At 46.4% G+C, this 27,470-nt stretch overlaps 1 protein-coding gene across 1 annotated transcript in view; it reads right to left on the reverse strand.

The window, feature by feature from the left end:
* Positions 1–270: 270 nt before the first annotated feature.
* Positions 271–27,470, reverse strand: part of LOC138521989 (zinc-binding protein A33-like) — a 41,014-nt gene continuing 13,814 nt past the window's right edge. The window contains exons 3-7 of the mRNA XM_069635181.1: positions 18,357–18,452; positions 17,334–17,567; positions 3,944–3,966; positions 3,263–3,378; positions 271–2,786 (exon numbers count right to left, since the gene is read on the reverse strand). Coding sequence (XP_069491282.1) covers positions 2,254–2,786; positions 3,263–3,378; positions 3,944–3,966; positions 17,334–17,567; positions 18,357–18,452 — 1,002 coding nt within the window. The 3' untranslated portion in view covers positions 271–2,253. The remainder of the gene's footprint in view (positions 2,787–3,262; positions 3,379–3,943; positions 3,967–17,333; positions 17,568–18,356; positions 18,453–27,470) is intronic.

The raw sequence follows: 27,470 nt of genomic DNA on the forward strand, positions 1-27,470 counted from the left end.
ACATTCGAGGACTGTAGTAGCGATTACGTGTACCCATAGCAAGACACCATTTTATTGACCCTTTGATGAAAAGCAGAGCCAACCTCTCCAATACTCGCACCTTTGCATGAAGTGGAGGTTTCAGTGGCACGCATAGCAAACGGATGAAGCCTGATTCCAAAGTTACTATGCCCAAAATAATTGCATCCGGGTCCTCTCACTGGAAGAATCCAATGACCATCGACAAGAACTGGAGAAAGAGCAAGCAGGCAGAAATGAGCTGGAGGCACGTTTTGTTTTAGTCTGCACGCAAGCTTTATTCGTTTATCAAATCAAGAGAATGCAGGCCTAAAAACAGTTAACCATGAATAGAACATGACAACTTGGAAAAGAAGCAGACGTTTGCCAAGAAAGCAGGGCATTGATTCCTTTGGTCACAGGGGACTTTACCAGGCCACCAAATGTGCAGTGAAGTTATCAAAGGCCAAACCAGTGGCCTCGGATCCACACGGGGCAAAGTAGATTTGTGTTTCTGAAATCTGTCTTTGACTGGATGGATCACCAGCCTGCATCGTCCAACGCCTCCTGAACGCAAAAGCCATTTTCATAGATGCAGCTTCAGGGAACATGTATTACCTCCAAAACGGAGACACTTGCCTTCCTGCCTACGGTGACGACCACTGCCCCTTATACGTGGAATCCTTCCCTCGCTACCTTGACAAACCCACAGATCCAATGAGAAAAACTGGACTCTCAGGCGGAATCAGAGCCAGCTCCTCGGTGTGGGGTCTGCTCTCCCCTTCTTTCAGAGTGGGGCAGGAGGAGAAACATGGGACGATCATCCCCTTCTACAGGTCAATACAAAAATATGTGACGCTGACAGAAGATAACTATTCTATAAAGGATTAGGTTTTACAAAACTTAGAAAGAAATGATGTTCGCGCCTGGCATTCTTGCTGCAGGTTGGTACACAAATTAAGACGCAGGTGGGTGGGGAAACTAACTATAAAGAGCTCTTGACGGCATCACTTTGGTTAAAATGCCATCCATGGTGGTTTGGTAAGATGTATTGGCATTAGGAGTCACTTCACTTTACTCACAGAGAACCCACGGTGCAATCCTTGAACGCTGCATTATGCCACTTATGCAGCACTGCTCATTAAGGGATAAAGGGGGTGTCTGGCATTCCCTGCAAGCTGCTCTGTGATTTGCATTCTGCTCATCATGCACGCACGAGGGCAGGATCCCAGTGCCCTGCTCTGCTCAGTGTGTGCAGTCACCTAATGATGCTCTGTGGTCCACCTTGGCACTGATCCGTCACTGTGCGAGAAGGCTACTGTGGGATTCCACGTGTTCCCACTGGGGTCTCTAGCTCCAACCTGTGCTGCCAGTAAAGTACAGTACGGTTCTTAACTTGGTCACGTCTTATACATCCGTTATCTTTTGCATGCTCTCAGTTAAGTAAAATTACATAAATATGAACGTGCCCAGAGGGCTCAATGGAAAAAACAAGGTTCCGTCCTACAAGAAGATGACCATGCTTTCATGGAGGGGACATTAAAAGGATTGCTATTTTTCACAGTAACAGCGGGATTTTCACAAAATGTACGCATGGCTGCAAGCAATCAATGTGCGGACTGCCCTTTACTCAGCAGTCACCCTGAAACGGCCACAGCAGAGCCATTGGAGGACTGCTATATTGGTCCAACCAACGCTTCATTCATTATTGCGGCTGGTCGAAATGTACAACCCCACCCTTTAAAGAAAGAATAACTTTGGGTTGGCATCAAGTCACCCTCTTGCACATGAAAAATGGCCCACTGGTTTCAGGCTAGATTAAAAGCAGGTAAATGATTTGAGGAAATTTGTACATGTATGGAGCAGTCCTTAAAGAAATCATCTGGAGACTGAAAATGGCAAGCTAACCAACCAGTCCTCAACACATACAACGCAGAGCCCTCTCAGTGTGGCACCCAAGTGTGCAGGGAAAACACCTCCTGCCACCACAAGCTGGGGACGCGCAGGGCAACTCCGGAAAGTTTGCTACCCAAGAAAGTGTTGACACATGGACAGTTCAAGGATGAGAAAATAAGATGAGCTTTGAGTTCAGTTTCCTCTGTGCAGAAACAGAGCAGAAATGTAAAACAAATCGGCAGAAAAGTTTAATGTCCCACCAAATACGATCAACATGCCTCGACATTCCCTCTAGTGCACTCGACCCCAGGAAGCCGATGCCACTCAGTCTGAGTGAGAGCGTGAAGGAGGAAGTGCTTTCTACAATCGGAACTGCAAAATTCGGAGGGGCTCACCTTTCCCTTCCTTTACACCGGTGAAAAAAAATGGGTACACCTTCTCAGAAAAGTTACCGCTGAAGGTGTGGAAGTGGGCCATCTTGTCTGGGTCATAAAAGGACACTTGCCCTTTCTCGTAATCAAGGTATACGCCCACTCGTTGTGGCTTCCGCTCCAGTGGCAGAGGGGTGGGTGGCAATGTGAAGGCTCGGTAATCCTTGCCATTCCGCACCACTGCCCAGAAGCCATTGTCCGGGCACAGCATGATCTCACCCTTGCGGGTCACCGACTCCTTGGCAACACCCAGACCCCACTCTGACTTCTGGCCAACCATCACCTCCCAGTAGTGGCAGCCTTGGTCAAAGCCTGAGGCTCCCAGTACACAAGCTGCTGGATCAAAGCGCTCTGGTCCATCTGGCACTGGACGTTTCTTGTCGCCACAACGGACCTTTACACTGTCTGTAATAACAAGGAAGGGGCTAGCCGTGTTCTGGTCCAGTTTCATAATTTCTGGAGCTGAAAAAGAAAAGAATCAGAAAACATCTTAGAACAACTACACAAATCTGAGCCAGCGTGCAGTCTCTTCTATGCAGTCCAACACCATGACCATCACCTTCAAATAGCCTGGAAGAGAATGTCCTCCTGCACTTCACCCATAGTCATTGCTTTACAGCAGGGGTGTGTAACCTTTGGCACTCCAGATATTTTGGACTAGAACTCCCATCAGACTTAACCAGTATAGTCAATGATGAGGAATATTGGGAATCGTAGAACAAAACATCTGGAGGGCCACAGGTTCAGGACACTTGCTTTACGGGATGCAGATTTCTCAAGGGAACTGTTTTGCTGTCACTTTCATATCACCGGAACATTGCTCAAATACTTGTTCTGCTTCCGCTCAGGGTACATGCTCTAAAGCCACCCTTCTTGTGTCCTATGCATCCATGAAGTAATTCCCCATTGCCGGTGTCGCGCTGAAAAACGAGGCTTACCAACATCCAGAACCTTCAGCATTTTCTTCCAGACCCAGAACTGTACGGGGCCTGTATAGTTCTCCTCCTTCAGTTCCAGCGGCGTCCTGTCCACATTCACGGGCGGCACAATGGTTCTGTGTGAAGCAAGTGCACCATGTCAAGTCAGTTAAGGGAGAAATCTGATAGAATCTTGCACCAAGTCTCAATTGGCCACTTAAGAAGACAAATGCAAGATCTAATGAGCCAATCCGAGAAAACAGAGTTGAGCGACAGCCTCTACTACGATGCTTAGAATACATTTCAAAATGAGTATAGCACGGGGTCCACCACATGACTAGCCACATAAAATAAAACACTAAGCAAAGCAGCAGGGCAACCACAAACGGCGAACAGAGTAAGAGGCAAACAGGCTACTATCCACGAGTGTACAAACTTACAATGAGCCAATTAAGAAGACAAGCAAACATGGCTTGGGCTCAGAAGTAAGCACTTGCAGTGGGCATAGCATGCTGATGAACCAGAATTTCCAACTCCCCTTCCCAAGCTCACGAAACACATCAAAAACCAATTAAGTAGGAAAACTAGAAGAAGGAAAAACAACTTCAGCCTGGTTTAAGAAGATTCCCGCAAGAAAAAGAATATCAAGAACAGGCAATGCCTGAGGCCTGGGTAATCAATGGCAGTTTTATGAAATCTCACCTGTCTTGGGTAGTCCGAAAGTTCTGGAAAAAAGGAAACAAATTTATAAACAAAATGACACACTTCACTACCTTTACACAGGCCTCGATAATGATGTACTCAGTCATGTAAGAACCAGTGAGTGGTGCATGGCCACTCCCAGCATTTCAATGCTCAATATTTAATACAGAAACTGTAATCATCCTGACCCTCCGCACCGCCCTCCCCCTACGTCGTGGGATGCATCCACCTGCCACACCATGCTGTGCCGTGCCCTGGGGCCCCCTCAATCCTCCCCTGTCCTTTAATGCCTTCATCCAACTCTCCCTTGAGGTCTTCATCTCTGCTGTCCAGTAATCCCACCTAATCCCTTCTTCCGATATCACATCAGAATTCCTACTCACTGATCATCCGCTGTCCTGTAATGTCACACGTTGCTCTATCCCAAAAACTGTCCCACCCAATCCCTTCTTCCGATAGCACATCAAAATGCCTTCTCACTGATCATCCACTGTCCTGTAATGTCACACATTGCTCTATCCCCAAAAACTGGTTTTGCTTCATCTACCACAGTTTCATGTAAGATCGATTTACTCAGATACTTGGCTATAAACACACGACACCCCGACAGGCATGCTACCATCAACGCAGCCCTTGCTGGACTCTCGTCACAGCACTCAGCTGTTCCGCCTCCACAAAGTGTCGTCACACTTGCCACACTATTACCTCACGCTTTACTGGAGGTCAGTTTAGGCAAGGTTCAGTTATCGTCACACTGCAATCCATCACCCTATTTGAAAAGAAATTTGGGTTGCACTAACTTTTCCCAGATCAGGACATATTCTTTGCCCACCCCTTCCTTCACACAAGTTGAAAAGGAATGCCTCACCACTGCTTGGCATTAGATGGTTCTACAATGACTTATATGCTTAACCCAGTGGAAAGAGACCCCTATTTTAATACTCGTTCACCACCCAGAAACCCTTCCTTCAGCTTGGCTGTACAAGGTCTACTAAAACACAAACAAGGCAGGGATTGATTTGAAAGTCTCAAAACAATATCTTAGCACATATAAAGAAATAATCATTTTAATGCTGGGCGTGCATTCGTCTCTAACCTCTAACCTCCCCCATCAGAAGCATGAAGCGTGCACTAGTTAGACAAAGCCGGCAGACTCTGGAGGACAATGGTCATCCCTTTCAAGGGATAGCAAGACATTTTTCTTCAACTGCATCTACATCTCTCAAGGTATGTGTATTGCTTAAAAGGTACCTAGCAGTTAAAAGAGGTTAGTAAGCACAAGTTGGTTCAACTTAACCTAACACTGAAACTGAACCTGCTGGTCATAAAAAACTGACATTCCTACGGGGACTTACGAAACTGTATTATACACTCGATTGAATGATGCGTCCATACCATAATAATAAGACAGAATTCAACAAACTGAAATGGAGGAAACGCATCAAGTCTGAAATAGAGGAACTTCATGAAGTCTGGAAATCAGCCAGAAGGAGTTATGTAGGCCTATTACACAGGAGAACAAAACCCGCTGTAGCCTGGATGACGATCAATACACGCATGAGCTCCCCTTTCAGGTTCAAGCAGTGCATGGACTTCTGCAAAATTGCACCTCAGTATTTTAAATCTCACTCATGCTCTGGACTGTTGTGTACAATCTGCAATGTTTCATTGTGGCCTGGACTGCTCTGCACATTTACACTATTGTGCACGTTTTGGTTCCCTTACTTCTGTACATATTTGTGTATGTCCTCCATGACCTCTTGTGAGGAATCAGGAGTAAGACACGGACACAGCGGTATCATGGTGGTTGGCAAAGACTTTTATCGACCAAAGTAAAAAGAGGGGTGGAGAAAACCCTTGCTCGCCCTAACCCTAGGAGGGCTTTCCCTGCCTCAACAAAGCTAAATGGTGCCTGTGTCAGAATATCCAACTAAAGTTCTCCGTCCTGTGTCCAAATCGTAACCTGGCCCGTATATGCTAAACTCAATGTAAAGTGCAAAGGGAAATGTCTCTCAGCTGGACACTCGCAGCCCTTTTCCAAAGTTCAACAAAGCTCAAAAGAAATGTGCTGGAAACAAAACAAAGGTCCACACATGTCTTGGGGTGAGGAGGTGGGGGGGCACACTTCCCTTCCCCAGGGTTTCTTCAGGTTTCATACAGTTCACACTTCCAAGGCGTAAGGATCTTCCCATGACCGTTCCCAGATTTCTACAATTCACAATTTCAAGGGGGTTGACTCTTCCCTTGAACTTCTCAAAGTTCACAATCTCAAGGGGTATGGCTCTTCCCTTCAGCTTTCTCAGGCCTTCACATGGCCAAAGCTGCAAATCCACTTCTTTTATCCTCTCTACAGCACCGTGGGATGATTCCCTGATCACAATATGTCCTAATTCCAGTTCTAGGGGGATTTATTTCCTTCCCCTGGATTCCACACACTCCATCAAGTTCAACAAGCGTGACAGTGAGTGCCAGACGCTCTGTCAGTCTGGTACACACTCCTATTATGCTTCCAATGATTTGGATCAACACAATTGGGTGCAGGTCCCAGCTTCACAATCCTTCTGCCTGGTATACTCTCCTGCCAGGATTTCCATCAAATGAACAAACATTCCTTCTTTCTCAATGTTAAATAGTTCCAAGATAGTTTTTTTTCTTTTTTGTAAATTAGGTCCTTGACTTGTTCTCATCTGCCTTAGTTTCTCTCAACAAATGCCTTGGTGTTCCAGCTTCCCTATTCGGGCTCACCAAGTTCATACAATTCTGTTCTAACAGAATGCGATACACGCCACAAATTGCCCCCGTGTCCCAACTCCCCTCTATGGGCTCACCAAATCTCACTCGGGGCTTCAAAGTCGTTCGCGGTCTTGAGTTCTCCCAGCAGCTTAATTCCTTGTTGACAGGTGTCTTGTCTGCTCTCCAGTTCCAGCGATGCCTCAGACTTAACTCGGCAGCTTCATCCGCTCATGGCATTCAAGCAGCAGACCTTCCACTTCAGAGGGTCTTCGTTCCACGCTGCAGCTTGCTTCCATCAGATTTCCCGACTTGTGTCAGGATTAGTGGGACTCTCTTTCCCGACGTTTGGTGCTGTTGAATGTCCTTGTACCCATCAATTTCTCCCAAATAGAGTGTCTCTCTTGCTTCTCAGACTCCGCAATCTTCACCGCTCTAGTCCTCCTCGTCTCAGTATCGTCGGACATTTTCAAAATGATATGAAAGAGCTTTGCCATTAGTATGACTGGATGTTCTCATCTAACATAATATACCATGGAGGATTGGGGAGTTCAGGTTTAAGGGGGAAAAGGAGGATACCATGTTCCACGTCACTCCCATGAAAGTCCAAACACTAAGGCCTACAATGACTCCTGTCTGGTTTTGCATTGAGGACTCTTGTCTGGGCATGGGTGCCCTCATCCCACCACCATCTATGAAGCAATTGCTGCTTTAGAGCTAAGCCATGCTGGACACAATGTTATTAGTAATGCTGCAGCACGTTGATTGGCTGCATTGTTCTGATGCATGTTTAGCTCGTGGGAGCCGGTAGGCAAAGGCGGACCCCCAAAAAGGCTGCACATTAAGGCCTGCGACGACTCCTGTCTGGCCCTGCCATGTCTGTGCCGCCCCCGTCGCCCCCATGCCCCCTGCCAGCCCTGTGACGTCATTGTACAGCACAAGGGCTCTCCTTGCTGCTCACTCGGTGATATGGCCCTACCAAAGTAAGAGTTCTTGCTCTTCCCATGGCTGTAACTGATCGAATCACTTAAAACTCCTTGTCCAGCACTCTGTTGCTCTCCTACCTGCCACAGGCTTCTTATCTGCACTACTGCCCCGTTTAGTTGCTCAGTGCGGTGCAACCTACCAGCATCTCTTGCCCCCAAAAGTGCCTGTGCATACCTCCATTTGCAGCTAATCTGCATTCCACAACCTTCCGCACACCTACGTGCTCACAGGGACTAATGTCTTAGTTCCTCGCTCCCTTCATGGCCTCTGGACTGAACCTGGACCTCACAGCCTGCAACCCCACCCAGTTCCTGCACGCAGCACACAACAAGTCATGTCATCCCAAGCCCACACCAGATCTAACCCGCATAGCTGTAAAGATCACAGTAATACTGTGCCCCCGCCACACTTGAATTTACTGACGCTTCATCACCCTAACCCTGTGCACCAACTCAGCTGCTATCCCACAAGACGTGTGGGCTTCCACAACAGCCATTCTTGGCATACACCACCCCCCACATATCCCCTTCATCAGACAAATGCACCTCTCGCCACATCCTATTGCTTTATCACTGGCGCTGACATTACCACATCCAGCTAGCACAACTGTGCGCACGTCTTAGGAGTGCCTGAAGTCTCCCTGATTATTCATGAAGCCACATTTGCCACAGCTGATACTGGCATACCTATGATGCCCCGCCCCCTCCGCAGCCCTTCTGCCAAACTGCACTACGACAAAGGATGTGAAGGGGGGATAGTTCTGTGGCAAAGCGCAAGTCTTGGAAAGAAGACCACGCTGAGCAAACAGGTTCGAATCCCAGATCCGCGCTAGAAAATAAACAAGCGCATTATGACCTGCACTTCCACAATTCAGTGAAACTAGTGCCTAAATATCCATGGGTTATGTGCTCTACAATTAAATGCAAAAAATAAAAATAAATAACCATAGGACCGGCTTGGCCTCTAGCACTTACCAGTCCACTAAAAAACACCCTGCAACCAAAGGACACAGATCCACAATCACCCCCACTATAATCTCTGGATCCCTTGCTACTGTTGCCTTAATGGAGTCACCATGCCTTGTCTGGGATACTTCCAACTAGCCAAACTCCGAACCATGCCTTGTCTGGGATCCTTCCAACTAGCCAAACTCAGAGCCAGAACTTCCCTTCAGGTGCCTCCCACCCCGAGCTTACGTTCCCCTCACTAGGAGCTGCAAGACATGCTAGACTTAGTTCTCGCACTAGCTCCCCTCTTCTACCGTCCAGCAGTGATGTACATATGCCACCATCCAACCGTAGCCCCCAGCCTGAGGTCAAACAACCTGATGTCCTAAAATGTGCACTAATTAATGTACGCTCTCTAGGAACACATGAAATTGATGTTCTTATTGGAACACCACCTTGAATTCTGTGCCATCACAGAATCTTGGCTCCACAGCGCCTCAGGCCTACCCCTCTAATTATACTATATTTAGGGCAGATCACCTGAACGCCATGGGTGGAGGCGTAACCCTAATAGCTGAATCTTCTTTAAAGATAAGACCTTCACCCATTCCTAGTACCCCTGGATTCGAAATGCTGCTACTTAAGCTTAACACAAATCCCCAAACCACTTACAACCTGCTCATGCTTTACAGACAACCCAACGGCCTCAATCGCCCTGACCTCAACATCCCCCTCCTGATCACGCCACTCATGAAACCAATCACAAAATGTCATTATGCTAGGTGACCTCAATCGAGGATTCAATGACGCATCAGACAAAGCATCCACCCTAGCATTCACTTTAGATGACATGAATGATAGCCAACTGATCGACTCACCTACTCACAAAGGACAAATCCTGGACTGGATCCTCACTCGCCACCCCTCACATTGCACGCTCACCCACGCTGAATCCAATATGTGTCTGACACACCCGCACACTGACGAGATACTGAAGCCAACCCACATGACACAGCCAGCCACTACCAGGTCGGTCTCCTCCACACCATGAACTTGCAGGCCCCCATCACTGCTAAAACACCCAACCCCAGCAAGCGCAACAACATGTGGTTTTACTGATGAGCTGGTCACCTTAAGCAGTAACAAAAGAGCCCTCGAACACTCATGCAGAAAGCATCTTCCCCCATGCAACTGCAAATGGCTTGCCACCGCCTCCCACTCTTACAAGACAGCAGTAGTTACTCTCAAAGCCAACTCGTACAATGTGTGAATAGCCAATGCCATTATTCCTACAACCCATACGGACAAAGCCTGGTGCACTGCCATGCAAGACGCTATATCAAACAAAATTGAGACACTTCATGATAAAATTAAAAGAAACCATGCACGCAGCTAAAGCCCAACACAGAAGGTACTAGGCCTCCCCAGTGTGGCTCACTCTTCCTCTCCCCCGCCATTCAAGTTCAACCAAGTCACACAAGAACAGGTTCTAGCCACCATTCTATCGCTAACTAAAACTTTCTAATTGCAAAGATGACACATGCCACGCTCATATAGTAAGCTTTGTGCTCCTACATTGGCACCCTTCATCACTGACTTTGCCAACGGTTCCTTCCTGACAGCAATGTTCCATCGAGTAACAAGCAGCCTGGATCACCCCACTGCCCAAAAAAAGCCCTTCCTTGATCCCTGCATTCCCACCAACTACTGCCCAATCACCGCAGTCCCTTTTCTGCTCAAAATACTTGACCCACTAGTTTACGCACAAGTCCAGAAATTCCTTTAGCATAACCACCTGCCCGGAATGAGACAATCTGACTTCTGCTCAAAACATAGCACGGAAGAACAAGATACTTACTTCTCGTAACATTTTCGATTGGATGTTCCTCATCTTTAATTATCTTCCAGCTTCAACCAAAATTCTCGAAAGAGGGCGCTGTGCGGTAGCGATGACTCAATGTGCCTCAAAGGACTCCATCCGATGGTTGACGTCATCCACAGTATATGTAGCATACGCAGCACCCGTTGGCTTCAGTTCTTGTTTTTCCATGTTAGAGGAATTACTAGTGCCTCCTTAGACTTAGAAGACCCAGAGAGCGCAGAGTGCAAAACATGTACATTTTGCAGCGGGGTAGACTGGGAGGGTGATGAGGAATACGTGGGAGGAACATCCAATCGAAAGAAAGTTACCAGGAGTAAGTAACTTGCTCTTCAAATAGATTGTATCCTCCCACGTATTCCTCCACTTTGATAGCCTCCCAAAGCAGAAATAGTCTTGGAGGTGGGAAAGGAATTTAGATCTGTAGCGAGTGCAAGGCAGCGTTCCCGAAAGCTCCCTCTTGAGTAGAAGTGTGCAGGGAGTAATGTTTCACAAAGGTGTGTATGGTAGTCCATGTGGCTGTCGAACAAATAGGTACTCCTCTCTGAAGAGCGGAAGTAGCCATGCCCCAGGATGAGTGGGCTCTTAGACCCTCTGGGGGATCTTTACCAGCCAGTCTATAGCAGTTTTGGATAGCCAGAATAATCCATCTGCATAAAATCGGCTTAGTTATTGCCAACCCCAATTTATGACCTGTATATCCGATGAAAAATTGGTAGACCTGCCGAATTTTTGACATTCGTGAGATATAAAAACCGACAGCCCTCCTAGGGTCCAGTCTATGTAACTTCTCCCTCTCCTTTCCAGGATGAGGAAGGGGGATAGAAATTTAGTAAAACTATCTTTTGGGACAAATGGAAGTCAGAGACCATTTCTGGTAGAAATGACGGTCTTACTTTAAGAATAACCTTATCCTTATGGGAGACCGTATATGGAGGTTTAGAAGACAGTGCTTGCAATTCGCTCACCCTCCGGGCAGATGTGATGGCAACTAGCAAAACAGTTTCTAGAGTGAATAGTCTCAATGGACACGAATGCATGGGTTCAAATGGAATGCATGTTAAGAATTTTAATACAAGATTTAAATCCCAAACAGGAACTTGAAGGGGGGTAGGAGGAAACACATTAGTGAGTACTTTAAGAAACTGAATGATTAAAGGGATTTTAAAGTATGAGATTTCCTCTGAAGAAAGCGCTGCCAGATGACCTTTTATTGTTGTGATCTGGAGCCCCAGACTTGCTAAGTGAAGTAGAAAAGATAACACTATGGGTATCGCACTGAAACGGGTCCACATTCTTATCCCTACATAAGCTGCTTAACTTGTTCCAATAATGAAAGCTGTCTAAAGACTTTGTTGCTGGCCTTCTGGACGAAAGCAAAATCTGCATTATGTCTTCCAGGATGTCACAATCCTTGTACGTCAGCCTCTCACAAACCATGTGTGAAGGCCGAGTGTCTTGACCTTTGGATGGAGAACCCGACCCTCCTCTCGCAAGAGAAGGTCCTCTCTTTGTGGAAGACATATGAGGGCAGATGGACATGTCCAGAAGGTCCGGATACCCCATCCTCCTGGCCCAATTCGGGGCAATTAGGCTCATGGATTTCCCAAACGTTCTCAACCTCATGATCATGTGAGAAATGACAGGGACAGGAGGACACACCTTCAGGAGCGGAAACTCTCAGTCCACCACAAACGTGTCTCCTAGAGCTCCTCTTGGGGGAAATTCCCTGGAGCAGAACAGCTCGCACTTCCAATTGACACTGGTCGCGAACAGATCCACTTGAGGGGTTCCCCAAAGGGACAAGATCTCTAGAAGGACTTCCTGAGCTAGTTTCCACTCGTTGGAGGCTGCTCTGCCTGCTCAGAGCGTCCACCGCCGTGTTCTCTTTTCCGGCTAGGTGAACTGCTGATAGGGAGATTCCTTCTTGAATTGCCCAGTACCAGAGTTGCATTGCCTCTCTGCACAGTGGTAGTGACCCTAGACCGCCTCTCATTGAGGTAGTACATGGCCACTGTTGGCCGTCATTATCAGGACATTCTTTCCCTGTACAGAGGGAAAAAGGCCTTCAGGGCTAGTCGGATTGCTCTCAGCGCCAAAAGATTGATGTGTAGTTTGGACTCCGATGGTGACCAACAACCGCTGATTGTCAGATCGTTGGTGTGGGCTCCCCACCGTATGAGTGAGGCGTCCGTCACTACTGTTATCTCTGACCATGGTTGGCAGAATGTTAGCCCCACAGGCCCACCACAGAAGGTCCTGTGCGACTCTGCTCAGAACCTGAGGGAGGTCTGACATTCTGTCTGAGAATTGGGACCATTGAGTCCTGATGGCCCATTGGAGAGATCTCATTCTCAGACGAGCCTCTGGCACCAGAAAAATGCAGGACGCCATGAGGCCAAGCAAACTAAAAAAGAAAATAATTAATCGAAGGCCAGAAGATTCTGGGAACTCCGAAATTTAGTGAACATCTGCAGAATATGATGAGCCCTCACCTTGGGTGGCAAGGCTCCCCCCCCACAAGGAGGCATCCAAGACTGCTCCGATAAATTGGAGTCTTTAAGATGGTATCATGTTTCACTGCTTGTAATTGAGGGAGAAGCCTAGTTTGTGGGGAAATTAATTGACAAGTCACGCTGATATGTTCCAGGGTCTGTTCAGGAGAATGAGCCCCGATCGGCCAGGTAGGGGTAGACATGAACCCCCCCACCCTCTCCTGAGACACGCTGCCGCCACCACCCCCATCAACTTGGTGAAAGGCCTTGGGATTGGAGGTCAGCCCAAACAGCTGAACTCAAAAGAGAAAATGAGACTGTACTGGAGTAGGAATGTTGAGGCTGTCTAATCACATCACTAAGAGATTTAGCTGCAGATTGAGGTCTGAAGCCTTTCCAGACTCATCAGCCTTGCTACAAACAGTCAAGCTGTCAAAAGGCATATTGAGTTATCTAGATTGCATGTCCGGTGCAGACTTCCTCAGCCACGCAAATCTGCACAGCACAGTGCTAGTCGCCACAGATCTTCTATTAGTATCTGCAGTATCAACACCGGACTAGAGGCACTCACACATTGCCTCCTTACCATCCTTGATGATAGCCAGGAAGTCGTCTTCCACCCCTACCCCCCACACCGCAATTTGGGGATGTAGTCAGCCGTCATAGCTGCGCAATCCCACAGGATGAACGAACATTTTGATAAGGCACAGGTGGCATTTGAAGATTTCAAGGCCATGCTACCGGCAGTAAATACATTCCGTGCCCAAGCGTCGACCCGTTTATCATCCCTGTCTGTAGGAATTGTAGGGTAAGCAGATTGTTTTGTGGACGAGGCTGCTTGGATCACCAAACTTTCTAAAATCAGGTGCTTGGTCAAGTAACCCAGATTACTGCTTGAGGGTCTATCTTTCTTGGGGAGGTGCTTATTAACCGCAAAAATAGAATCTGGGGTTTCCCAATTTATTGTAACCCTTTTTTGCAAAGTAATATGGAAGGGCAAAATGGGATGCCTCTGTGGACCCTGATCCAATATGTCTGTCAATTCATCCTGTTAAAAAGGAGGAGCAGTCAGCAGGATCTGCAGGATCTGGCTTTCCAAATTCCAGCTCAGGAGATGTATCTACTCTACTCGTGTTTGCAGTTTGTCAGAGATCTTCAAGTCTAGATTCATCAGAAATAAACTCATCTGGCACATTTGGAGTGCCATATTCAAGACCAAACTGTGTCTGATCATCAGATCGTTCATGTTCTTCAAAGATTAAAGAAAGAGATTTAAAGAAACTTTTTGTGTTAGAGGCTTATAAGATTTCCCTTGTGTTGGCTGCAATGGGTCCGAAAAGTCTTCGGAGTAGGCCTTGAGGCCAACTGTGTCGAAGTCTTCGACTTAGGTGTTTGATGGCTTCGATATAGGTGAAGGTTCCGACGTTGATGGAACCAATTTGGTTTTCTTCAAAGGGCTGAACTCTCGACTCATCAAGGTCCTCGGCACCTTTTCACTCTCAAGGCTTGCATCCAAGACTTGAGGGTGCACAGGGTTTAACCTTAGATTTTCCCTTGTCTTTATGCAGAGCGACCGGGACATGGCCTCTCTTCCAATCTTTTGAGGGAGTGGGGCCCGCTCTCTCTAAGATTTGTATCATCTGCCTCCGAAACTCTGCATTTTGCTGGGGAGTCTGATTTAGTTGAACATGTTATTCTCTCGGGGGAGGAGTCACTCGAGGAAGGAGGAGACCAATTACTTATTTTCTTCGACTTCCTGGAAGATGAAGAATGATGCAAATTACTTCTCGATCAAGATTTCTTCGATCTTTTCGACGAGGAGAATCTCTCGACTTATCCGAAGTACATTTTTTCAGAACAGAAGGGGATTTTGGAATTCTACCCACCGCCAATTTACCTTTGCGCACTCTCAGAGCCTTGTCAGTCATCGCCTGACAGGATTTGCACTCCTTCGTACAATGCTCCGTGCCGAGGCACCGCAGGCAAACACGGTGGGGGTCGGCAATGGACCCACAATCCTGACATTTCTTAAAACCCATCTTGGGCATCAATTGAGTCAACGGTGAAGACATGGTGTTTTATTTAACGCACCGAAGTGCGCTGTAATTTATCTCAAAGGGAAAGCTGCGTCTGAAAAACGGAACTGAAGCCAACGGGTACTGCGTGTGCAACAAATACTGCGGATGACGTTGACAATCTGACGGAGGCCTTCGAAGGAATCGACGCCAACGCACAGCACCCCCTGTTCAGAAAAACATTTTTCCGAAGCAGCTAAAGCTGGAAGACAATTATTAAAGATAAGTAATATGTGGGAGGACACAATCCATTAGAAACAGCACTTCTGGACCTGAAAGTCCAAACAGACCGTATTTGAGATTCAGGCAACCTAGGCATCCTCCTATTAGATTTATCTGCTGCATTCGATCTAGTTGATCACGGCACCCTCTGCCAAAACCTCAGCCATCACTTCCACTTTTCACCTGAAGGCACTTCATGGATCAAATCAGTCATCAGTGAAAGCACCACTAGAGTATTTATTGGCAAGGCAGTGGCGGATCCCATCCTGGCACCATTAGGTGTCTCACAAGGTTACTGTATTTCACCCACACTTTACAATACATATACTAAGCCCCTGTTTGACCACCTAGACGTACTGGGCATCATCCACACCAATTTTGCAGATGACACCCAGATACTCATCCCTACCAATTAACACGGTCCACAGCGCCATACAAAACTGGATGGCCACCCACAACCTTGGCCGATAAAACTGAGCCGCTTGTCGGCTCCCCTTCACAGTTGAAAAACCTTGACACCTCCTTCATTACCTACTAATCGAACCCCCATCCCAGTCCTTAAACAGGTCAAAACATTGAGTGTCCACCTGGAAGCAGAGCTAACCATGACCAAGCATATCAATGATCCAGCATCTGCCACTACACACAAATCTAGGCTAATTTCTCAGAGTAGGCAATTCCTCTCACCAAGCAACTGCCTCACACTCGCTCAAGCAGTTAGCCTCTCCAAATTAGATTATTGTAACGTTCTCCTTATCGGCACTTAAGAATCTAATCTGGCTAAACTCCAATCTCTTAAATAAAGCCCTATGTGCCGCCTTTGGACTACAGCGATCTGACCACATCTCGGCAACCAGATATGAGGCCCACTGGCTACCAATCAAAGCTTGTATTAACTTAATGACTATTGCCTACAGGTGCACCTACAAAGAGGTGCTTCTGTACCTAAACAGTCTCTCTCCGAAAGTCCCTGTCTGTTTGTTAAGAACCAGTATCTCTATGCTCACTCCTCGCTATAAGAGCAAAAGAGTATGAGGAGTTAGCTTTGGTGTTACTGCAGACACGCTCTAACTCTCTCCCAGCAGCCATCATCAGAAACGAACAATCATACATAACGTTCAAATAGCTGGTTAAAACTTGGCGTTTTGCCAAATATGACTAATGTGTATCAAATTGACCTCATACTCCTGTATTACTGTACTGCTACGATACCCCAGGGTCTGGGCGTTACAAACATTTTATAAATAAAAGAAGGTCTCCTCCCCTCATGTGGTCCTCCCTCAGACAGCCGCCCCCCAGGGTCAGGATCAGATAGCTTCTGCCTTTTCCTGGCTACATGAGGAGACTTTCCCCAGAGAGGCAGTGATGACATTGCTAAATTCATCACACTCTGTAAAGAACTATTGGTGCTCCTTGCCGCTAAACAGATTTACTGCTTCTCATTACATCCGTAAACATTCAGAGGTGCCTGAGCTCTAGATGCACTACTCTTATTACTGTAAATAGCCACTGCTGCCCATTACTTTTGTAAAGATTGATTGGTACCTTTAGTTCTGTAAATCTAGTAAGTGGGAACCATCAAGTAACCCTCTCTGTAGATCTGCATTCTATTGTATTTATGAATTGGTGCCAATTACCCCTTCACGTCTATATCCAGTGGTGCCCATTACCCCTGTAACTATCTACAGGTGTATATCAGGGGGCACAACTTAAGTTGCAGGTTACTAGCCAGACTTAAAGCCACTTTCCACCTCAATTTTAGACATACAATACACACAGAACACAATGTCTTACTCGCCAAGAGTCACGTATCACTAGCCATTATCTATTGGAAAAAGCAAATTTTGAATCTTGTGTATATTATAGCAATCACATGCCCCTATCGCCTTACCCAACTCCATACCCAGGCACAGCTTCTTATAGAGAGGCTTGGAGTACCAAAGGAATACAAAATGTGTCCCTCAGTAGATTGGAAAGGTGGGGAGGGGGGTAGAGGATGTGCAAGACCACAAAGTTACAATGTTCCACTGCAGAAAATCATGTGCACCACACTACCTGCAAGAAGGAGAGGGTGTCTTCTTGCTGCAGGCTCTTCTCAACCTCCTGCAGGCCAGAAGAGAGTTTCTGCACTGCCTCACTTAGTTGAGCGATCCGCTTTCCCAGGTTCTGCCGCAGCACATCTTCTTCCTTGTGAAGTTCTTGCAGCAAGGCGCTCTCCTCCTCACGCAGGAAAGCATGCAGCTTCTCAAATGAGGATTTGATCTGCTCCTCCAGTAACTGTGCCTTGCTCTGCGGAAAAGAGGGCAAAGGCATTAAAGAAGCGAGCTTTTATAGTGGGAGCTTAAGGGAGCTCCCATTGGAATAGAGGTATCAGTGGCAATTTGAGTCTAAGACAACAGGAGTGGGAGAAGAACGCATTTCCAGTTGAAATCAGAGTGTTAAGCTCCAGGCTTTGTTCTTTGTAGGTTGCCCTAAAATAGTGGGAATGGGATAGTGCAATTCAGAAGAGAAGACAGAAAAAAGGACTGAGGCAAGAAGAAAAGGGTTTGCTCTTCCGGTCTCAAAGAAAGGGGGACAAGGAACACCCATGTATTTCTGTAAAATTACAGATGTATTAGTATGGCTGTGTTACCAGAGCTATAGGAGTGGCCCAGCTCCGACTGAGATGATGGACTAGGACCAGACCTCTGCCTGCCTGCAGACAGGCGGTCTATAGACCATACATATGCTGCCAGACGGGAAAGAGGAAAAACTGAGCACTGATGCCACCATAGCCTGACTTATTGAACCATTTTGGGAAGGAAACCAGCCTCCGCAGTCCAACCATACAAGTCACTTGGTGATTGGGCTACAAAAGTACAGAAAAACAAAGAAGATATTGTCAAAACTGGGAGAGGCTGAAGAAAAGGAAATCAATGTCTGCCTATAGTGGCTTTTTCACCTTCATGTTCAGAACACATCACTTCTAACAGGGAAGCCCTTATGTAAAACGTGAACCCATGTAGCATGCAGGAGCTCAGCAGAGAAGAGAAACTAAAAAGGCAAAGCTGATGTCTCAGTGTCCTGCCAGCAACGTACAGCAATGTCCTCCAGCTGGGCCTCACAGCTAGTCTGGGAGGAGGTGTGAAGCAGACGCTGCGCCTCCAGATCCTTCAAGCTCTTCTTCAGCTGTTCCTGGAAAGAAAAGAGAGCTGGTGTAAGTTAAAAGGAGATGAAGCACAGAGCGCATGATGCAGACAGTCTCAGAGAATCGAGAAGCTCTATGCTGTACAAGTCCACGAGGCCAGGAGGTCCAGATAAAGATTGTGACTGCTTCCAGATAACGCACAGTTTTATATATATTTCCCAAACTTGTTCCGCCTCAGCAGATCAAATTCCTGATTTCCCTGCTCCGAGACATTCTCTTGCGACGTGGATCTCTCGTTCTAACTGGCACTTTGTTCTGACACTTTCTTGTGGGTCATTGGCAGCAAGTGGGTTCCTGGATCCATATGCCCTACTCATAGATGAACCCTCCTTTCTTTACCCCTGCAGCCGCGCTGTGTAAATATTTCACCCACCCACCCACCCCTGCCTGCTGCCATTCTTTCGAAAATGTCCCAGACCATTTGTATTCTCTCCCATCCCTCCCCCATTTTTATTTATTATATATTTAGTGCAACAAGCTCAAAATGTCTGTACTTACTTCACATATCAAAACAACCAACATTTTGCCCACAAGCATTTTACGGGTGGGAACCCGATTTCCCAGCATTTACAACCTAGGACAGAGCTGCTGGATGCATCGCCTGATAGTACAAAACCTAAGTTCCAGAACAAGCACTCTTCTTTTCCTTAAGCTCAAACTATATAGGCAATCTTAAAAAGGTTGGGAACTCCATTGAAGTTCAGAGTAGGTGAAGCACTTCATACTTTCACCTGGTTGTATAGTGCACTGGATCTGCATGATTTTACCGTCGAGGAATGGTCAGCGACGGAAATGTCTGCATGGGAAATGCATGCAACACAGAAATGTTCGTACATTTCCCATACGGACATCCATTAAAATCACACAGATGCAAACTCACACACACTCACTCACCCGCCCAACACACGACCACACCACTACTCGCCTTCCCTTCAGACACACTGTGTCCCTGCAGTGCTGGTTCCCTTTCACTTCTGTGTTCGGAAACTGGCACCGCAGTAGCCTTTTCTTTATTTTTTTTAAAATGTGGGTGAGCTGCGGGGGGTGCCCCCCGCAACCCTCACTCACTATACTGTATAGTATTAATGAGCGTGGTGTTGCGGGGGTACACCTCCGCAGCCCCCGGCTTTGTTTTTGTTACTCGTAGGGGACTGGGGGACACCCACCAGGCCTCATACCCACCCCACCCAAACACATACCTCAAAAAGTTCTAACTTTTGGTAGTTAGAACTTTTCGTGGTGTGTGTTTTAGGTCTTTTGGTGGGGTCTGTAATTTGTATTCAGACTTTTCATCTGAAACCTAGTCCACTCAAAACTCACAATGGCAAAGGCAACATTGCCCAAAAAGGGGGACACTGTTGAACATTCAACTCAGAAAGAGTTAAGTGACAAATTGGGGGTGGGAGGGCTTGTGGAAGTTAGTAAAAGGTACTCACCTCTGTATTCTTAGTCCTTCAGCAACATGTATGTCAAAGAACAGGACAGCACTGAGCATTTTCTAGCACTCGTAGAGCTTAGAAGCTGGACGGGCCGTCAACTACAATGTATTGGCATTCTTCCAAGCAGCTCTGAAATCACAGTACGCTTTGCTTGCTGAGGAGCGCAAAATATATTTCAATACTAGAATGTTGCAAGTGCCTATAACATTTGGTGCAAGCCATCTGGGCCAACATTCCAACATTTCTCCTCCATCTCTCAAAGTTTGAATGAAGTCATGCTCTTCTGAATGGACAGAATGTTCCAACGGTATTGAAACCACTTAACTGAGGACTAGAACTGTCCCTACATGCCCTTCGCCTCATTACAAGCCTTGGTATGCAGATCAGGTCTAGATTCATTGGTTAAGCCCTTGGCAAAGGGCCTTTATGGCAAGGACTGAATCGAGGAGCTGGACGTGGGCAGGTCACTAAAAAGACTATGAATGAGGAGTAACAGCACCGCCCTTCTACTTGTGTGAAGATTCCCCAAGCATGACAGGTGGGTGCGGAGCGTGGGGGGGGGGTTGACCTTTGTATCCTGACGCAGTTTAGCTGCAAATGTTCTTCAACAAAGCTTGGTCACCCTGGCCCTGCTGTTACTGTAAAAATAATAGACAATTTTTATGAAAGCCATTACAAGATACGATTCACAAGTCATAAAATGTGTGGTTATAACATGAGACAAGACTATAGAAGCAGCAAATACCTTCAAGTCGAGAGTAGCAAATGCACAGGTGTTCGAAGGGAAAATGCAAATTGGAGCCAATGTCCAACCCTGTGTGGCATGGCGTTTTTTGGCAGAGAACAGTGGGGAAGCTGCTTTGGAGGGGACTGCAAGAGGAGGAATGTCCCCAGGAAGCGACCACCCTGCAGACGCTCATGTTTCGCTACACAAGTCACATCTCAGCAGGCTGTTGCTTCTTGGGTGCTTGCCAAAAGGCAGGGCCGGTGCAAGTGGACTATTTAGAACAACAAAACTGCCGTTCATCTGGCTAAATAAACCCTAAGCCTGGACCCACAAAACACTGCGATGTAATGCAATTCAGCCTGTGATTGTTTAGGGTTTCAAAGTTTATACACTGCCCAAATTCCTGTTTTTTGCTACTGCTTCTGAACTGCCTGACCGGATAAACTCACTCTGCAGCAAGTTCATTTCCGTTTTATTACCATTTTCTCCAGTTTGGGGGTGAAAAGTGTGCTTCTTCTTTCCCATTTTCAACATCCTTGGAAACTCGGGACAGAAAACGTTTTTCTACAAGTAGTCAGGGTTTGCTCTGCTGACCCCTTTTAACCTAACGAGAGAACTGCAGCCCGAAGAGGCTGGAAAGGGCCACTCTCCACTAGCCACTGGCAAGTGACGCTGGACCCTTGGCGAGTAGGAAATGGCGTACTGTGCGTATTTATAGAAGTGAGGACAGAGGTAGCAAGTTACCTTTTTATGCTTGGCTACCACAATCCCCAGCAGCCCACAATGCCCGCACAGACCACAGCCTCGAGGCTGAACTCTCGGCATGAGAGCTTCCTACCGAAGGCCACCCAGACATGGAGTCTCTTCAGGGTCACCAAGTTATTACCACTATAAAAATAGTTTTCGCCACCTGCCCCCTCCCAGTGCACACCTTTTCTTCCATTAGAGGCATGCATTGTTGGGCGGCAGCCTCAAAGACTCACTAACCAACCTGCAGCAGTGTAAGGTGACCAGACATAACGCACTGTACTATCGCTTTATCAGGGGTCAAAGCTACTAGCCAGGTATGAAAAGTCAGTCACTCCCTCCATGTGCAGATAGAACACAGTGTCTTACTCGCCAAGAGTCGATTCTCACTCAGTAATGACTAGTGGCAAGTGCAAACCCCGAGGCCCGAGCATACCATAACTATATGTGCTGACAGTTCTGCAGCACAAAGAGCCCCCAGTAAAAGAACCCTCAGCTGGGCAGAGCCTGCGGGTACATAAAGGAGAATGCAGTACGATATATGGCGTAGCATTTATAAAGCGCCTATACACACACGTAGTGCACATCAGTCATTGGTATGAAGCCAGCTGCTCCAAAACAGTCACCTATCGCATCACTGCACAGCCGCAATAACAGCTAGCAGTATCCAACATCCCAAATTCAGTTCTTATGCCAGCAATCACCATTTCACCAGCAGTCAAACTATTCCCCATCCACAAAAGTGTTAAAGATACCATTCTAACTTGTCGTCTTAGCTAAAGCAACCGTTTCCTGCAACATAGAATCTATCATGTTATGAGCAGACTATTCGCCGACCTCCTCACCCATTACTCAAAACCTTGGGGTACTCCAACAGCGACCTTAAACTACCAGTTCATCCCAGCCGCTGCTAATAAAGCTAGAATAAACCTTCTAAACTTTAGAAAAATCTGCATACACCTCATGCACCACTCAACTAAAACCCTCACCTCTACTCTTCTGCTCTGCTCTGCAAACTGAACTATTATAAAGCTTACTTCTTGATCTACGCCTCTACTCTGGTGCTCCAATTAAAGTCCCTGCGTTGCACCCCCACACACTCTTCAGCCTACCCTTATCATGATGGAGGACGCTTGGTAACTGGATTCTTGCTACTAGTCTATGAATCCATCCATGATCTACCTCTGCTACCTGATAAATGCATAAGCGCCTTGCTTCTCATCCCTTCATAACCCATCAGCCCCTGCACATCAGTTCCCTCCCCCTACCCCCACTCCACTGGAATGCTCTCCCTTGGCTATACAAGTTCTCTTCAGGGAAACTCTTCAAAATGTGGCTCACACTCCACCTGCTAGCAATAGCAGGAGCACACCAAACCACCCTACCCATTTATCCAAACTAACTCCCCAACTCACTGAACCTGCATTCTGCCCTTAGGACTACTCTATGTAATGTGTACATACATAAATATAGGACTCAGGCTCTCAATGTTAAACATGTTGAATGCCCTCCGATTCCTCTCTCTGGTTTATGTTATGTTGTAATTGTATAGCGCTGCCTGCCATATGAAATGGTGAAGCGATGTAGGAAACATGGTTGAAGAGAGGAGTAATGGAATCTATGCAGCGGAAATGGTAGTTTAGGCACTGTTCGGAAAGCCGAAAGGCCTATTGGGGAGACGCTGGAAGCCAAAGAGCAGATAGAGAAGAGGAAAAGAGTGTGTTGAGGATGACAGTGACTATGTGACAGCTGGACCACATGTTTTAATGGGACTCTGGTGCAGGCTCAGACTGCGCTATAAAGCAATGCCCAAACCAAAAACACAAAATGCTAGTGTGGGCCAGTTTTTTTGGGTGAAAGTGGCCCACTTTTACCAATGTGAGCCAGTTTGACGAGTTACTTCACTATGCGGCTAGTTTTGATCATTGTTGCTGAATAAATATTCTTTAAATTGCACAATTTCGGTGCTAATCAAACCGTGTTACAAAAGGATTGAATTGCCATTTGCAACTGTGGGTCCCTTTTTCATTGGTGCCTGAGACCAATGTGTGTCCCAGTCCGACCCTGCTCCGCTGTATGCTATGGGGTGCAGCATTGTAAGAGGGGTGTACCAGGAAAGAAAAGTGAATGGACAACTAGGGCAACTGTCTACAGTGGAGGGGTCTGCTATACCATACATGCAGTGTACATGCATATGGTATTAGAAGAATGCAGGTAGCCAGGCTGCTATTAGCGGCATGGCTACCCCCATTCCGGGTACCGGGTCCGGGTTCCCTGAATGGGAAATTATCGGCCCATTCTGACCTTGGAGGGCCCGGTATTTCCCCATTCAGGGAAGCCGACCCCAGTACATCCCCATTCCCATGTGAGCCTCCATAGGACTCAATGGGAATGGGGATGATGCTAACAACGGGCGTGTTAATGACGGGCCCGTTGTTAGCATCCTGGTCTGCTCGCGGTCCCGCCAGCAGACCTCGTAATAGGGCGGTATGGGGTTAACGGGTCCGGCACCTTCACCGGCGCCGTTAACCCCTTACCGCCCTCCTCGTAATGAGGCCCAATGTGACATCTGCACTGAATTCATTGCGGGACTAGGCTGTATGCTATGGAAAGCAGTGCTACATGCAGCGCACATGCATGGTGAATGCTATCCAGTCAGCAGATCTCTTCCCTTGACTTAACAGCACTGTAGCAACACATCTTACCTACAACCATTTTAGGTAACAAGCCCATGAGTAGAATAAGCTCATGAGCATTGAAAAGAAGGTACACCTACTAGCACGATTGGCAACTAATTTGCAAGCATTTAATGAGAAATAACGTACACCGTAGTGGTTGTTCTTCCTGAGAGAGGGAGTCAGCATAGTTGCCATGTAAATAAATCTGCAGCAAAAGTCTACTACCACGGGTATGCATTTCAAAAAGTCTCACCACCCCAATTCTACACATATACACAGCACACCATGTCTTACTCGCCAAAGGTCAATTATTACTAGCCAATGGCTAGTGCAAATTCTGAGTCCTACTAGCACAACCCAAAAAGACCCAAGTTATCTAGAGCACATGCAATTCTAGTAAATGAAGTTTGCAAGGTCTTTAATTTCATTTGACAGGTGTTTTTTTTTTATAGAGGAAATGGAGTGATCAGGAGGACATTTTTAGAGAGAGGACCTCCCCAGGCTGTTCAATAATATAGGCCTCTAACATTACCTGGGGCTTCAGGTTCGATCAAAATATATTTAAGAAATGTTGTGCAAATATTTGCTTATTGGTCACAAATGGGGCACTCTTTGGGGTTCTGCCCAGGGATTTCCTGGATCTTTAGTGGCAAATGGTGCATTCCTAACCATACACGACCAGCAATACTGTTCCTCAGTTATCATTACTGTATTATGGACTGTTTTTTCCTCAGGAAAGTTATGAAATTTTGCATTTCTGATTGAACAGAGAGTGATGACTATTCTCTTGAATAACATTTTCCAATAGCCTGGGGTAGGCACCACAAAGAAGATGTCTGACGGCCAGAGGCACTGGCTGGAGATGCATTAGGTCGACAAGGAAGCATTGGAAAGAGTTACCAATTCACAAGAAATTAAGAGATCTGCTCTTAAAACTGTTAAACAACTCATAGGCCACAAAGGAAAGTGTCATTTTGAGTCTTTGGTTGAAACTATCTGAGACAGAGCTATACGCCAGTGGTGTCCCCCAGTTTAAGAGGTCCAGGTTATAGAAAGGGATGCCCCATGGTTTAATGCAGAATGTAGAATCTCAAAATGAAAATTGAACCATGATTTAGTGAGTTGTGTGTACACAGCTTGCCAGATTTATAGTTTCAAAAGTGCATATACACATTAAAAAAAGAGGAATGTACTAAGCACCAATGGGAGCTTTAAGAGTGGGTAGCATGGCAATTGTTGTGACCGGCATTATGCCATCACATTGGACAAGCAGTCCTTGGACCACTAGCTCCCTATGCTTATAGGCCAATATGCTTACTGGACATTGTCAGTAAGATACTCTCCAAACGCTTGTTGCTCAGATTGGAGGAGTGGGCTGAAAGTAACAATATGTTTAAGCCCTCCCCAGTGGACCACTGCTTCACTCTGAGCTCCATCATGGAGAAATACGGTAAGGTTAAGGGAGGGAGATAGTATGTGGCTTTTTTCAGATTTGGAGAAAGCATTTGATTAGATTGATAGAAACCTTTTGTGGAGTAATTTACATTTTATTTGGATCCCTGATAAAAATCTTATCCAACTGTGATATGCAGACATCTCAGCGTTGGTCCGATATACAAGATCGGAAATTATACATTGTTTCCTAACCACCGATAAAAGGTGAAAAGCAGGGATGTCAGTTGGCCCCAATGTATTCCTTTTTAGGCTTTGACTCTAGTACTTACCTTAGCAAAGTTAATCCACCCTCTCTGAAGTGTGCATCTTATAGGATGCTTCTTTATGCCAATGACAGCTATTTTGGACTTAGGACCTTATATACACGAATGACGCAATGAAATTAAATATGTTAAAAACAAAATGTATGGTGTTTCGAGAAAAGTGTGAAACCTTTTAGCTGGTTTTTAAATTAACGTAGAGATGAGGAAGTAGTGTCATTTTTATTTGAGTCTACTCTTCCCAAAAAGCGGTGCTTGGGCGAGTCGTTTCAAGAAGGTAGCTGAAAGGGCATCATTAAACATTAAAGGACTTTTTAAGATGGTATGTTGAGTTTGGGGCATTTAGATAGACTGGACAAGTGCCTGGAGGTAAATGGAGCAAAGGTTGGTTCCATTACTTTTTTGGAGCAAAATCTGGGGTGCTTCGAACTGTCATGTCCTAAAGGGGATGCAAAATAAATTACGGTGCCAAATAGCAGGTCTCCCTCCATTTACTTCTGGTAGCGCCTTATGAGCTGAATTGGGGGTGTTCAGTTTGAAGGTGTCGGGACAGTTAAGACTTAACTTTCTTTTTAAAAGTACTTCTGGGATTTTGTGCGAATGATGAAGTGAATTTCAGTGCAAGCACGATTGCAGCCTCACCTGGTAAAGAAACAGAAACATTCTTGTGGTATGGGAGGCTGTAAAGGGTATTGGATGTCTAATTTGGCATGCAAGTCAAATCAAAACAGCTCTTAAAGCAAGATCTGGGCCAGGTGTCCAAAATATACATGAGCAGCCCTCTTTACCTTTATGTGCAGACTTATGTCTACCACAAGGTGCTGGCGGGTGCTCATACGCCACTTTGAAGAATAGGATTTTGACAAAACAAACTACAATACCCTCTCAACCCTCCCCTAAATTTTCACAAATATTTGGGGGAGCCCCTTGCTCTGTACACTCTTCTCTCTACGGACAAGCATCGGTCCACCTCTGCTATCCATTTGCTCAGTCTTGGGCGTTCCGCAGAACCCCAGGATGCTGCGATCAACCTTTTGACAAGCCCCATTGTCACCCCCAGGAATAGGAATAATATTTTGTGGTTTGTGAACCCGGTATCCTCCCAGATCCCCAGCAGAGCCAATTTTGTTTTAAGTGGCACCGGAGTACCCACTGTAGCAGACAGTTTGTGCAAACATTTCCCCCAGAAGACCTGGATCTGTGCACAGTCCCACGGTATATGATAAAAAGGTGCCACCCTCCTGCCCACATTTAAGACATGCATCACTCCCCGCAAGGCCCCATTTGACCAGTGCAGTGCGGGTGTAGTACACCCGGTGGGGTATCTTTAATACTATTAGCCGCAGTCTGACCGCTATTCCCACCTCTCTCAGAAACATCAAGGCCTCCACCCACTCTGTAAATGAGCATCAGTAAATTAGGGTGTCTACGGAGTACATTTCTTGGTTCCAAACATAAGACTACAATTTTGCCCCAGATAAATGAGGAATCCATGCAAACGTTGGTTGCAGTGGGTTCAATGGTGTGGATTTGTATAGCCGGACAAACACATGCACATTGTTTTTTGCATGTAAGATTTTTGCATCTAAACAGACTACATTGCACATGCCAGTGCATTTTTCCCCACTGTGTGTTCTGAAACTAGGTGCATTTTTCCCCCAATTCTAGACACCATGCATTACACTGGCCAGATCAGAGC

The sequence above is a fragment of the Ambystoma mexicanum genome, chromosome 13 (assembly GCF_040938575.1).
Source record: "Ambystoma mexicanum isolate Mex_15411 chromosome 13, UKY_AmexF1_1, whole genome shotgun sequence".
Classification (NCBI taxonomy): domain Eukaryota; kingdom Metazoa; phylum Chordata; class Amphibia; order Caudata; family Ambystomatidae; genus Ambystoma; species Ambystoma mexicanum.